This window comes from Eubalaena glacialis, chromosome 11 (genome assembly GCF_028564815.1).
Source record: "Eubalaena glacialis isolate mEubGla1 chromosome 11, mEubGla1.1.hap2.+ XY, whole genome shotgun sequence".
Taxonomy (NCBI): Eukaryota; Metazoa; Chordata; class Mammalia; order Artiodactyla; family Balaenidae; genus Eubalaena; species Eubalaena glacialis.
Window position 1 is genome coordinate 113999149 of NC_083726.1, and position 14132 is coordinate 114013280.

At 49.3% G+C, this 14132-nt stretch overlaps 2 protein-coding genes across 6 annotated transcripts in view; both read right to left on the reverse strand.

Moving 5' to 3' along the window:
- Window positions 1-2328, reverse strand: part of TEAD4 (TEA domain transcription factor 4) — a 77058-nt gene extending 74730 nt beyond the window's left edge. Inside the window, exon 1 of the mRNA XM_061206695.1 lies at window positions 2302-2328. Coding sequence (XP_061062678.1) covers window positions 2302-2328 — 27 coding nt within the window. The remainder of the gene's footprint in view (window positions 1-2301) is intronic.
- TULP3 (TUB like protein 3) overlaps window positions 1991-14132 on the reverse strand; it is a 45898-nt gene continuing 33756 nt past the window's right edge. For 2 of the 5 annotated variants that reach the window (XM_061205922.1, XM_061205918.1), the window contains 7 exons: window positions 10629-10762; window positions 10049-10246; window positions 7600-7712; window positions 7198-7312; window positions 5166-5264; window positions 4624-4795; window positions 1991-3934 (listed from right to left, as the gene is read on the reverse strand). In XM_061205922.1, the coding sequence (XP_061061905.1) occupies window positions 3801-3934; window positions 4624-4795; window positions 5166-5264; window positions 7198-7312; window positions 7600-7712; window positions 10049-10246; window positions 10629-10762 (965 nt within the window). In that variant the 3' untranslated portion in view covers window positions 1991-3800. Of the gene's footprint in view, window positions 3935-4623; window positions 4796-5165; window positions 5265-6353; window positions 7012-7197; window positions 7313-7599; window positions 7713-10048; window positions 10247-10628; window positions 10763-14132 lie in introns of those variants that run through there. The other 3 variants (XM_061205920.1, XM_061205919.1, XM_061205921.1) reach the window with 3 other exon arrangements.

A 14132-nucleotide genomic window follows, 5' to 3' on the forward strand; every position in this document is an offset into this window, starting at 1 on the left:
GAAAACCACCTTAAATTGCTTTATGAGCATTTATAAACCATTTTGCGTAACTGCATGACTAAAAAAGTCAACCGAAATGCATTATCCCATTTTAAAACAACATTAATAAAAATGATATTGATATTTGCCCCTCTCCTACACCAAATGCCTAGGCATTTGGGCCAGAGCCCACGCGTTCTGCCTGGAATTCCTCCACTTTCTACACTCCACAAATGCTACTGTTCCCAGACCTTCAAGAGAGTCATGACAACAGGGTCCACTGTGAAGTCGCCTCATCTGGGTTGCAGAACCTGCGCTCATGTGTTAATGCACTTGTAATGTGCCCCCTGGGTCAGTAGGTGGTGCCAGGGAGCCGCCCGCGGTTTCGGGAGAGCTTGCCTGAAAACCGCACTGACCGCGGCATCCCCATGCCCGCACCCCCGGTTTTTGGAGAGGGAAGAGTTGGTAGGACCTGTGAAGAGTACACACTGACTACAATAGCTAGGAGACCGAAGCGGGGAGAGGGGGCAAAACTAGCCCACATGCACCTGGCCAAGAAATGTGTGAGGGGCGGGGCAGAATCTAACCAGTCCTGGGCGAGCCCCCGGCGGGGGGGTCTACGTGGGGAAGTTTAGGAGGACCAGGGGCTGGAGGCGTGGTACACGTGGCGCGAGCACACGGGCAGGAGCCACTCTGCGGAGGGGGGCAGCTCGCAACGCCCCCAAGTTTTCTCTGTGGAGCAAGATACAGCCAGCGGTTGGGAGGAGAGGCTTCCTCAGCGCGGCCACGCCCTCCCCCGGGGCGCGCTCCCCTCTCTAGGCCCTTAGCTCCAGCCTCCAGGGGCTCCTCCCCAGGCCTCTCCAGCTACGAACAGCACGTAGCTGTCCAGGAGAGAAGCAGAGACCTCGATTCAAAACACACTCGGAAATTTCGGGTGGCTGCCAGCACTCTTATCACTCAGGAACAGGAGATCAGGTAACTCAAAACCTCTCCATCTACAGAGGGCGCACGTTGGCAAATCACTGGCAGGAAAAGGGCCAGAACCCAGGGACTCTTGAGTTGAACCGTCACATTATTTCTGCACCCGTGCTGCTGTCTAAAGGAAGGGAATTGAGAATTCCCTGGCGGTCCAGTGGTTAGGGCTCTGCATTCCCAATGCAGGGGGCATGGGTTCCATCCCTGACTGGGGAATTAACATCCCACAAGCCAAAAAAGAGAAAGAAACAGAAAGGAAGGGAATTGATTCTCATTCATTCCTTTTTCTCACCTACTAACCTTCTAATCAAAAAGAGCTTTTTGCCGTCCTGTTTAGACGTTGAAACACCACTTGCTGGTGTCTTTCGTATCAACGACCATCGATATTCCTGGCCACTGAAAAGTGTATAAAACTGTGTTGCAAATAACCTGTTTGGCCATAAAGAATCACGTGGAAGAGAAGCCAAGCCACAGAAATCAGACCGACTCCGGCTCTCGTCCTGCTCTTTGGGCTCTTCCCGCCTCCTTCCACGCCACTCATCCATCCCCGTGACACGGAGAACAGGAAGGCCTCAGCAAGACTTGTGAACACACTTTTCTCAACTTGTCCGTATAAGAAAGCTTTAAATGTGAACACTTAGAGGTAAGATGTGGGGTCCCTGTCACTATCAGGTATTTAATTTGCTCTGCGGCTGAATCAGGAAGCAACACCAATGCAGCTGACCCAGGAGGCTGACCAGTGCAGGAGGCTGACCGGTGCAGGAGGCTGCCCTCTGGCACCCCTGCTCAGCCTCAGCTCCGTCACCTGCCCAGGACACTCTCAGCGTCGCACACACGGTGAGTCTACAGTCTCCAGGACGCAGATCCCTGAGTCTGCAGACCCTGCTCTACCTGGATGAAAACTTCGGTGATACCCACTTGGCTTCAAAGAACTGTTGCCAAGCGATGGAATTACTGTGACAGAACATGATGGTAGGAGGCATGCGAGGGACAGGAGTCTGAAAGAAGAATGGCAACACTCACATTTTTATATAAATCCTTTTTTATTTCTGTAGCATACAAAAGGTATAAATATGATTCATGTAAAACCGATCACCTGCACACTCAAGCAGGAAGGACATGAAGCTGGGGTGTGTGTCTGCACCAGAGCGGGCAGGAGGAAGCAGGGTCAGATCCAGTCCCCCCCGGCCCCCCTTCCCCAGACACTTCATATTCTCCAACAGGAGACGAGCGAACAGCCTTCCATTTTCAGTGTCAGGTCGGTGGTCCCGCGGGCCTGGCGGGCACCTGAGGAGTGAGGCACTTGAGGGGAAGCAGCCGTGTCAGGGCAGAGCGGGTGGGACTTACCCGTGGGTGAGCCGCGGGTCTGCTCATCCCCCGGGTCTCTTCCCTTCCCGCTGCTATTTGATGTGGAGCAGGGACAGAAAGGAAGTCCACAGAAGGGACGGGACGAAGCGAAAGCCACCGATGCCTGGCCCCAGGCTGGCAGACAGCTTGGCGCACGAGGCCTGGAAGGTGACCGACGCCAACGCAGAGCTCACGGTGTTCCTGGATGCTCAGGACTCGGATGCGCGGAGGCCGGGAACTAGCAGCAGTCGTGTGACTTGCTGGGAGAGGCTAACAATCCGAACGACTTAGCAAAACTCTTAACGAGCTGTGAGGAAAAGTGACAGGACGTGATCCGCCAAGGATGAACCAGGCCTCAGGGGCTGATGACACTTAAGCCAAGAAGAGAGGCCCAAGCTCTGCCAGCCAGGCCCTGTCCTCGCCCGTCTGGGCAGTGACAATGGCAGGTTCCACACACACTGTTCTCTCCCCTCCCACGCGGGCTACAGGTGAGTCTGCACTAACGGCTCCACAGTAACCCAGCGGGGACGCACTCCTGGGCTGAAGATGGTGAAGGCCTCTGTCAAATCCCTCTCAGTCGTGAGCAGACTAGGCCACCTCTAGAGCTTATGCTTCCAGCCTACCCTGCGATTAAGACAAGTACGTAAATTGCTCGCATCACTGATCGCAAACTGGGCCAGAGCCACTCTGAGACTGCAGCCAGCCGGCCGGCCCTAAGGGAAGGGGGACCGTGACACGGTGCCTCCCGAGCTGAGGGACGGTGTCTGGCTCTGGGGAACGGGCACCACGCTCCCCCACAGAGACGGCAGAGAGGAGCGCTTCTCCCAGGGCACCCCCCCCCCACCCCATGGGTGAGGAATGGTCACCAACGGTAAATGACACTCTGGAAACCACCGTGGCCAAAGCAAAGACAAGGCTACGTCACAGCGGATGAGGCCGGGTGCCGCTTCAGATCCGACCTGCAGGCCTGCACTTCCTGGAGGCACCGTCCCCACTCAGGTGCTCTCACGACACGGCCGTTCTGGAAGATGGCCAAGCCCACAGGGGGCAGAGACACCCTGCAGCCGGGACCGGCCCGGCGCCCACTTACAGAAAAGCTCTGCAGACCTGGAGACTAAAGGTAATTCAGGGAATGTCCCTCTCTGAAAAGTTCTGCAAAAAAAGAGACCCAAGTACTGAAGTATGAGAAGCTGCTTCTGGCTGCAAGTTTCCAAGAACGGGACTCTGACCGCTGGGCGGTGACTTCACAGTCACCGTGAGCTCTGAACAGTCTCTCACCCGAGTCAAGCTGTGACCCCTGACCAGGGCTGTGAGACCCCGAGAAGGGGTGTGTGTGTACTTATATGTGTGTACACACACGTGTGCACATCTACATACATACTTTCAGGGACCATTCCCAAGGGGGGCCTGTCACTCTCCGTGTCCTGGGCAAGCACAAGGGCGGCGGCTACGTGCTCCAGAAAGCTCTGCAGAGAGAAAGCACAGCACCTGCCTGGCTGTCATTCACAGGCCAGCTTGCTGTCGAAGCTGGAGAGCCCGATGGCGAAGGCCTGGAGCGCGCACAGCGGGTAACTGTAGTCCAGGGTGAACACGTCGTCGGCCACGCGTCCAAACTGCATGACTATGTAGTCCGCTAGAGGCAGAGAGAGATCAGGACGTCAGGAGGTAAGGAAGACATCCTCCAAATAGGTCTCTAAAAGGGGAAACCCTTAGAAAGATGGAAAGAGGCCTGACCAAGAGTGCCTGCCGAGCACGACCAAGGCTCTACTGCGACTCCACTCGGCTCCCTGCCGGGACCAGCAGAGAAGGGCAAGGGGGGGGGCAGCGCAAACTCCGGTGGGGGGCCGGAAGGGCAAGAGGCGGAGCAGCGCAAGCTCGGAGGAGGGGGGGCCGGAAGGGCAAGTGGGGGGCAGCGCAAGCCCCGGGGGGCCGGAAGGGCAAGTGGGGGGCAGCACAAGCTCCGGGGGGCCGGAAGGGCAAGGGGGGAGCAGCGCAAGCTTGCGGGGGCCGGAAGGGCAAGGGGGGGGCAGCACAAGCTCTGGGGGGGGCCGGAAGGCAAGAACCTTTCCTGAGGAGGGGCCTCGGCCTCTGCCCCCCGAGCAGCCCCCCCCAGGACTCCTCCGGTTGCCACAAGAGACCCCTCACACGCTCCTGCCCGCCTCAGCTCAGCGGCTCAGACGGCTGACTGCAAGACTGTAGCTCTGGCTTTCCGAGGAGGTCCTTTCTTTCTTAAATCATGCTCTCCTGAGTAGAACTTCCCACCGATGACGGGCAATGCTCATTTCCGCATGCTGTCAGAACACCTCTCTTCCTGGGACTTACGGTCGTTGTCGTGGACTATCTGGAAGTTCTTCACGGAGGCCTGTGTGACCCGGCCGCGGAAGTTGAGGACGTAGGACTGGGTGTCGTCGTTCCAGACGGGCGACTTGTTGTGCAGCTCCATCAGGTTCTCCACGGCTCTGTTCTGCCACTTGGAAAGCAGGCTCTCGCGGTCCTGTAGGAGAGAAGTGTGTGCTGAGGACCACCGCAAACCGCTCGCCCTCAAGGCTGTGAGGTGCGAAGCAGAGCAGGGGCCTGTTTCCTCCGTTTCAGAAAGTAAAACAGAAACAGAGCCAAAACTAAGCCAGCTTTGTCGGATTCTTATAGAATAACTTAGCGTTTCTCTTTGCAGACCAAGTGGCTGCAAATCAGCCACGTTAGCAACAGCACCTACCCCGAGGGTCTGGAGGGCTGGCTCTCCTGAGGAAGAGGGGGCCGCTCTCCAGGCTGGGTTCGGGAGGAATCAACACTGTTTTCTATTCATCTTGCCTGTATCGCAGTCCTGTCGTTAGAGTCCTTTGTTGATGAAATATGCTCTTACTTACATTTCGTGGCTGAAATGGGATTCGTTCATGATTCATATTCATCCCTGGGATGATCACAGACATCTTCCTCGGGCCTTTAAATCCGAGTACATTTGTTTCCTGGAAGAGAGGGAAATAAACAGGAACTTGAAACAGAAATGAAGACGAGGCCTCATTCTTTTTTTTTTTTTTTAATACCATGCATTTTCTATCTACCTACCTACCTACCTACCTACCTATCTATTTATGGCTGTATCTATCTATCTATTTATTTATGGCTGCGTTGGGTCTTCGTTGCTATCTATCTATCTGTTTATGGCTGTGTTGTGTCTTCATTGCTGCGCGCGGCTTTCCCTAGTTGTGGCGAGCGGGGGCTACTCTTCGTTGCAGTGTGCGGGCTTCTCGTTGCGGTGGCTTCTCTTGTTGTGGAGCACAGGCTGTAGGCACACGGGCTTCAGCAGTTGTGGCACGTGGGCTCAGTTGTGGCTCGCAGGCTCTAGAGTGCAGGCTCAGTAGTTGCAGTGCGTGGGCTCAGTAGTTGTGGCTCGCGGGCTCTAGAGCGCAGGCTCAGTAGTTGTGGCTCGCGGGCTTAGTTGCTCCGCAGCACGTGGGATCTTCCCGGACCAGGGCTCGAACCTGTGTCCCCTGCATTGGCAGACGGATTCTTAACCACTCCGCCATCAGGGAAGCACACAAGACCTCATTCTTAATGCAAGGCCCTCCGGGGCATGTAAAACAGGGACAATGTGGAGAGCACTAAACACTATTCTATTACTTTACTGTAGTTAAACAAAGAGAGACGGAGAATCAAGACCAGGAAAATAAAGACTGTTTCCTCTTTTTAAACCTAATTTGAACATCTGAATTTAAAACACTCTATAGGCTTGAAACCCTACTCTTACTCTTTAGCTTTAAGTGAAATTTCAGACAATTATGAGCAAACTGTCCAATTTTGTCATCTTCAATAAATATCTATTTCCCAATGAGGACACGGCACTATATGATATAGAGTGAGAATTACAGTTTAAATTAAATAGGACCTGTATCTGCAGGTAAAAAAATCAAATGCCTGTCAAACCAGGCAGATTATATATGAATAAAATAAGTACATTAAATACATGGATATATGTGTATTCATATACATACACACACACAAAGTCATGCATAGTTAAAATATTTAATTGATTCTGAAGCTAAGAGAAAACATCTATACATTATAAAGTGTTAAGTCAAATGATTCTCAGTCACTTAGATAAAATCTCATGGGAATCAAGTGATGAGATTAATTCCAACTGATGGAAAGTTGAGACTTTGGGATCAAAGCAACAACTGAGTCGGGTTAATTCCTTCTTGCTTCTTTGACTCCACAGCTTCGCATGCCCACTAGGCGCCAGGTCCGTGTTCACGTGGAAACAGCAGTGAATGGGACTTTACGAGCTGGTAGAGAAGGATAGTGCTGAAGCAGCAGTCTGGGGCAGTAGAGGAAGCGCGGGGAACCGAGGGGAGCATCAAGCACACCTAGCGTCGGGAGAGACCCCTCTGCTGACCCTGGTGGACGGGCAGAGGCAAGGAGGGGAAGGGCAGGCTCTCAGGTGGGGCACAGGCACGAGAGGAGTAGCTAGAATGCCGGGAACGCACAGGGAGCGTGCCAGCCGGGGAGCCGGGAGGGAAAGGTGCCGTGTCCAGGCTTGATTCTGGACTCAAGGGGCAGCCTGAGAGGATGTGGAGCAGGAGAAGGGCAGCGTCCGCTGCAGCTGGACCGCTCAGCAGCGGCTGTGCAGGATGAACCAGGTCGAGAGGGCGAAAAGCAGAGACCGGCTTCCAATTTACGGTACCCGCGAGCCAACGGGTAAGGGGTAACGAAGGCCTGCGTTAACACGGCGGCATTGGGAAGAGAGAAGAGGAGATGAGTGAGGGCCGGCTGAAACAGTAAATACAGCTAAACTTGGCAATTCATAAATAACTTGAGTATACAGAAACAAGCTTGGGTGGGGGGATTGCAAGCCCAGGGCCGGGACGCCAGGAGGCTGAGGAAACGGGAGGCGGCACTCACGTAGCAGACGGCGGCCAGCTCCTGCCGCATGCAGGCCTTTTCTACCAGACCCTGGGCCTTGGCCGGGCTGACACCATGGTCATAAACTGTAAACTTGGTCCCCATGAGGTTGGACCTAGAATCAAGAGAAAAAGCCACCACAATGATCTGTATTTTTCTCCCATACAAACACAAGCTAGGAGAGGTATGGGACAGCCTCTCGGCCCACTCTCCAAAGGTCAAGGCATCATCATCACTTTCTCAGAGATCTAGCCTTAAAACAAGGAAGGGCCTTAGACTTTCTATTAACTTTATTTTTTTAGATGACATCGACCAGCTCATTGTAAAACCGATACGGATTGTTCTGAAACTACAGGAATCAAACTATCAGAAAAGCAGGACAGGCTATAAGGCTGCTCTCACCTGAGTTTGCCAATATAACTTTCCCCTTCACGAGATAAATCTGTTGGATCAGTGGAGATAAGGTAGTTGGATGTTTTGCTCTTTTTCCGCTTTCTACCTGCAAGAAGAAATATCTAGAAAAGGAAAAAAATTTTTCAGTAAAAACTGCACTCAAGAGAACTGCCATGTTTGTCCTACCTATTTAGTTAGCAAATATTTAGCAACTGCCTTTCATGTACCAAGCAGTCCATCTCTGGGTCTTTTTTTTTTTAAACAGGTTTAATGCACTGTAACTTTTCTTGCAGAAAAACGATGTGGTGGCCACAGCTGGAGCCTGGGTCTCCCGCATGGAGACTTGGTGTGGGTCATTACAGGACGCTCAGTGAACCCCTGACAGGGACCATCAGTGAACACGGTCTCTCTCCAGAGCTCGGGGGTGAGGCAGCCTAGGTCTTGGAGACAGCATCAGAGGTGGCCTTGGCAAAGCTGCCCAGGGCAGCGGTGCAACCCCTGGCCAAGGTGCAGCATGGTCCACACCGGCCAGCACCAGCTTCTCGGGCACAGCGGCTGGGATGACGCCAGTGTCCTGGGGCAGGATGAGAGGCACCGGCCCGGAGCCACAGTGGCCGGTCAGCCTGCAGGGATGGTCTGGGGCTGGCCGATCCCATTCCCCCAGTAGCCTCACCACGTGAGGACTACGGAGAACTTGGCCAGAACGATGGCCTCACGATGGCAGTGGCGACCTCCTTGAAGCACTGAACACCCAGACCAGCATCTGTCCACTGCAACCCCCAATAGCAACAAACGCCTTGACCCTGGACCACAGGGCAGAACGGGCTGTGCTCAGGCATCATTGTCAAAACCTCATCCTTGAAGGAGGGATGCTCCCAGGGAAGAGTCAGGCATCTCGGATTCCCGGATGGATGAGCAGAAGAGACGGGTCTCCTCCAGAGCCCTGACCAGGCGGCCCAGCTGGGTGAGGGGTAGCCAGTCCTTGCCCCCAGCCCTGACCCCGCGAGCTCTGTGGCCTCGGGCCCCTGAGGGGCCTCCATGCCCTATCGTAGCCAGTGTACCTGCCATTTGGGGTTTTCTGGGAGAAGACCAATCTCTGGGTCCTTATCACTTTTTCTAATCCTCATAATGCTTCTCAGAATTCACTATCAGGGTTTCCCTACTGCACAACTTTTCTAAATTCACTAGCTTGATTCTCCATATCATTATTTACAACTTTATCCCTAAAGCCTCCAGTGACTTTTTAAAAAAGCTTCATCCAATTTCACGAGTAAGAGTCTTTCCACCTTTGGAAGAGGCAGGACCGTGGACACTGTGCTTCCCATTCTCCCTGCAACGGCTTTCCTGATGCTTCTCGCTGCATTTTGTATGTTGTTGTTCTAAACTCCTGTGACTTCAGTGATACGAATACTGTTGTATTTATGCATCCTTCCCAAACACTCCTAGACTTGGACAGTAATAAGGAAGCAGGAGAGGGCAGTAACTAAGGGGAGGGAGGGCACTTTGGAATCAAATAGATACAGGTTTGAATCTGGCTCCGCCACTTCTTAGTGTGTTTTGGGGCATTCCCTAAGCTGGGATAAGAAATCCTATCTTACAGCGTTGTCATAAGAGTTCTAGGTAATAATATACATAAAGCATTTAGCACACACCTGGTAATTGTAAACACTCAGTAGATAGTGGTTATAACAACATTAATATCTATTATCATCATCTCACTTCTAGGCTCTTAAAATCATCCACTTAGACCTGGTATTACAAAATACATTGTTCATTAGCAAGTATTAACTGCCTCAAATTTATGTATAAAGTAACTTAGAATTTCTAGGATGAAAACCAAGACATTCCACTTGCATGTTTTCTGTTTTTCCAATTCCTCCTAGTCCCTAAACCCTTCTTTCTTCCACACTGTCATAATCAAAATCAAAATTAAAATCAAAGAGCACACTGGAAACCCCCCACCCCACAAAAGGGATGGAGGTAAAAATAATTACATTCAAATATTCTCTTCCATCTTCTTACCTTCTGGATAAAACTTTCTCTTTGCGGGGTGGGTAGGTTTTGACTATTAGACTATGACTTCTTTGAAGACAGTGAGAACACAGCACTTGGGAACTAGTAAGTACAACCTAGTTCCTGTCGAATACCGGTGCTCCCCCATCCCCACCCCCCATCGTAAGACCATCAACGACCCAGCCCACAGCACTCTTCCCTCCGTCTCAAGATCTGTCTTAAGAACCCCTTCTCAGGACCTCCCTGGTGGTCCAGTGGTTGAGAATCCACCTTCCAATGCAGGGGACACAGGTTCGATCCCTGGTCGGAGAACTAAGATGCCACATGCCTCGGGGCAACTAAGCCCAGTGCCTCAACTACTGAGCCCACACGCTCTGGAGCCCACATGCCACAACTAAGACCTGACACAGCCAAAAAAAAAGAAAAAAAGACCCACTTCTCATACCTTCCGATTTTCGTCCTTTTCCAAGTGCATATAGTAGGTGGGGAAAAGCCCCCGATCCATTCCTTTCTTATCCCGAGTTATCCGACACTTCACTGTGACACCTCGAGGGGCAGGACTGTATGCGAAGCCCTCTAGACTCTCTATTTCTCCCAGCTGGCTATCAGTGTGCTGGGCTGCAGTTCCAGAAGCTCCTGTGTCCTGAAAGAACAGCCACATGTGAGCAAGCAGTAGGAGGCTGGGTCAGGAAACCGCATATTCTCTCTGAGAGACACTTAAAGGACAAAATAACTCACTGATTTACCTGTATGTCTTCAGTCTTCTGACAAGGTAGGCAAAAACTCTGAGAAGTTAAATACGTATACAAATATTGGGAGTAATGAAGCAGCGAAGTATGAAAATGGGATACGGCTTCACAGAAGCTGGTTCAAGACACAAGAAATTAGGGAGTCGTGGACTTTAAGTGTAAATTCCAGCTTAAATCTTTGAAGCAGCCCTCATCCAGTAATGGCATTTAAATACCGGAGATATGTTTAGGAAGCAGTGAAATTAGCTCAGAGGAAGAAGTTTCAGAACTACATACTGTGGTTGGCTTCTGGCTGGATGCAGAACTGGGTCTCTCTGCCTCTGAATAGGACGAATGAGACCTTAGTTTTTTCCCTTCTCCTTCCTCCCCATCAGTCTCCTCCTCATCAAAGTTCAAACTCCCTGAGATACCTGGCAGAAAGGGAGAAACTGTCAAAAAGGGCCAGAAACCTCGGAATCAAATATAATTTTAACTTCCTTGCTTAAAAATTCCAAGCTGTTCTGACTTAAAACATGGCTGTTTAATCCAAATTTTGACAATTCTTTCTTCATATTCTCACCTAGATCCATCCCTTATTTTCCCTTCCTGCTGTTCCCTTCCCTAATTTATCCTCTTTTGCAAATCATGTATCTGATAAACGATTAATATCCAGAATATATAACTCAACAGCAACAAAAACAAACCAATTCAAAAATGGGTAAAGGGGGCTTCCCTGGTGGCGCAGTGGTTAAGAATCCGCCTGCCAACGCAGAGGACACGGGTTCGAGCCCTAGTCCGGGAAGATCCCACATGCTGCGGAGCAATTAAGCCTGAGTGCCACAACTACTGAGCCTGCGCTCTAGAGCCCGCAAACCACAACTACTGAACCTGCGCGCCACAACTACTGAAGGCCAAGCTCCGCAACAAGAGAAGCCACCGCAATGAGAAGCCCGCGCACCGCAACGAAGAGTGGCCCCCGCTTGCCGCAACTAGAGAAAGCCCGCACACAGCAACGAAGCCCCAACGCAGCCAAAAATAAATAAATAAATAAAATTAAATTTAAAAAAAAAATGGGTAAAGGACTTGAACAGACATTTCTCCAAAGAAGATACGTAAATGAGCACATACAATAAGCACATGAAAAGATGCTCAACATCACTAGTCATTAGGGACATGCAAATTAAAATCACGAGAAACCACTTGACAATCATTGGGATGATTATTATAAAAAACAAAAACCAAAAAACAGAAAATAAGTGTTGGTGAGGATGTGGAGAAACTGCTGGTGGCAATGTAAAATTATGCAGCCACTGTAGAAAACAACATAGTGGTTCCTAAAAATATATATATAGAATTACCATATAATCCAGGAATTCCACTTCTGGGTATATACCCAAAAGAACTGAAAGCAGAGACTCAGACAGATACTTGAACAACCAGTGTTCACAGCAGCATTATTCACAGTTTTCAGAAGGCGGGAACAACCCAAATATCCACCAACTGATGCATAAACAAACTGTTGTATATACATAAACAGACTGTTATTCAGCCTTAAAAAAGGAATGAAATTCTGACACAGGCTACAACATGAATGAATCTTAAAGACATTATGCTATAGCACAGGGAGATCAGCTCGGTGCTTTGTGACCACCTAGAGGGGTGGGATAGGGAGGGTGGGAGGGAGGGAGATGCAAGAGGGAAGAGATATGGGAACATATGTATATGTATAACTGATTCACTTTGTTATAAAGCAGAAACTAACAAAAAAATAAAAAAATAAAAAAAATTAAAAAAAAGACATTATGCTAAGTGGAATAAGCTAGACACAAAAAGGACAAATACCTTATGATTCTACTTTTATGAGGCCTAGAATAGTCAAATTCATGGAGACAGAAAGTATAACAGAGGTTGCCAGGAGCTGGGGGTGGGGCGGGGGCTGGGGAGTTGGTGTCTGATGGGGACAGAGTCTCAGTCTGGGAAGATGAGACAGGTCTGGAGACGACGGTGGTGATGGCTGCACAACAGTGTGGATGTACCAATGCCACTGAGCTGTGCACTTACAAACGGTTAAAATGGTAAATGCTGTGCACATTTTACCACAACAGATGTCTCTATCAGTTACTTCTTTGTTTTCCTACATTTCGTTCATCGGTAGTCTTGTGAACTAATTTGAGTTGGGAATGTTTGAAGTACTACTACCTTGGACCTTTTACAGAAAACTTCAAACTATCTGATTAAAAACTATTTTTTCATTTTATCCTCACATTTATATGAGTTTGAGGAGGAGGGACTGGCAAGTCTTATTTTTTGTTTTGTCTCTTGCTTGTTTATGGGACACAAAGTGTGCTGTGTGTTATAAAAGAAGCACGACACTCAAATTCACACGTGAGAGGATGATGCTCCAGGAGAAGCATTTCTGCCGAAGAGAAAGGGGCAGATCTACGGGCAAGACCCACCTCGCTTTTCTCCGTGGTCTACAGGGTAAAGTCACCCCTCATACAATAGCTGGAACAGCCCCCAAATCACAAATGACAAGGAGACTGAACAACAAGCAGTGCTGCCCACATTCATCCACCTCAGAGGAGGGACAATGCTGGTCTATTTTACATAGTTCACAAATAAATGGTATCAAGTTTTTCTCAAGGACACCCAAGGATAAGACTAAGGCCAGTTAAAAAATTAATCTCAAGTGAAAACATATGTCCATACAAAAACTTATGCGTAACTATTTATAGCAGCATTATTCATAATAGCCAGAGTGGAAACAACCCAAATGCCCATCAACTGATAAAGGGAGGAACAAAACGTGGCTTATCCATACAACGGAATGTGATTCAACAACAGAAAAGAATGAAGCATTGACACAGGCTACAATGTGGATGAACTCTGAAAACATGATGCTAAGTGAAAGCCAGGCATAAAGGACCACACAGTGTATGACTGATTCTGTTTATATGAAACACCAGAATAGGCAAATCCGCAGGGACAGAAAGTAGACTGGTGGCTGCCCAGGGATGGGGAGTTGGAGGGAAATGGGAAGTGACTGCTAACAGGTATGAAGTTTCTTTGGCGTCAGAAAACATTCTAAAATTGATTGTGCTGATGGCTGCAGACCTCTGTGAATATACTAAAGAACCAAATCAATTGTTCACTTTACATGGGTGAATTGTACGGTATGTGAATTATATCTCAATACAGCTATTATTTAAAAAATTCTTTGGTTTGTGAAGGACATTTCTTTCTTTCTTTTTTCTTTCCTAAAACGTTAACTTTTGGGGACGGGTAGCAAAACACATAAAACTCTAGGGATCTCACTCTCATATGGATATCTTCACTCTGTACTACGTTTTCTTCTTTTTTTTTTTAATCGAAGTATAGATGATTTACCATGTTAGTACTATGTTTTCAAATGCCATATTTGTACCAAGAACTCAGTTTATGTGAATACATGTTTTAAGATGGAGATCAAGGATTTCTCCCAAACTTGTAAGACAAGCAAACTGGACCCCCACTTGAGGAACGTTATCTTCCAAACTGACACTTCTTAAGTCTTAGTCAAGAGAGCACTTAATGGCTTTTACGGTCCAGATGCAACTTTTTCAGACTCAAAAAGGCATTAACCCATCTGGTCCTGAAAGGCCAATTCTGAGAAAGAACACAGCGGTCATTTAATAGGGCAGAGTAAAAGGGACAGCTTGGTACTTACAGTAAGGGATCAAGAACTAGACTAAGACTCAGAATATCTAGGTCTGCCACTATTCAGCTCGATGACCTGGGCTAAGTAATCTAGCTTTCGGTTAA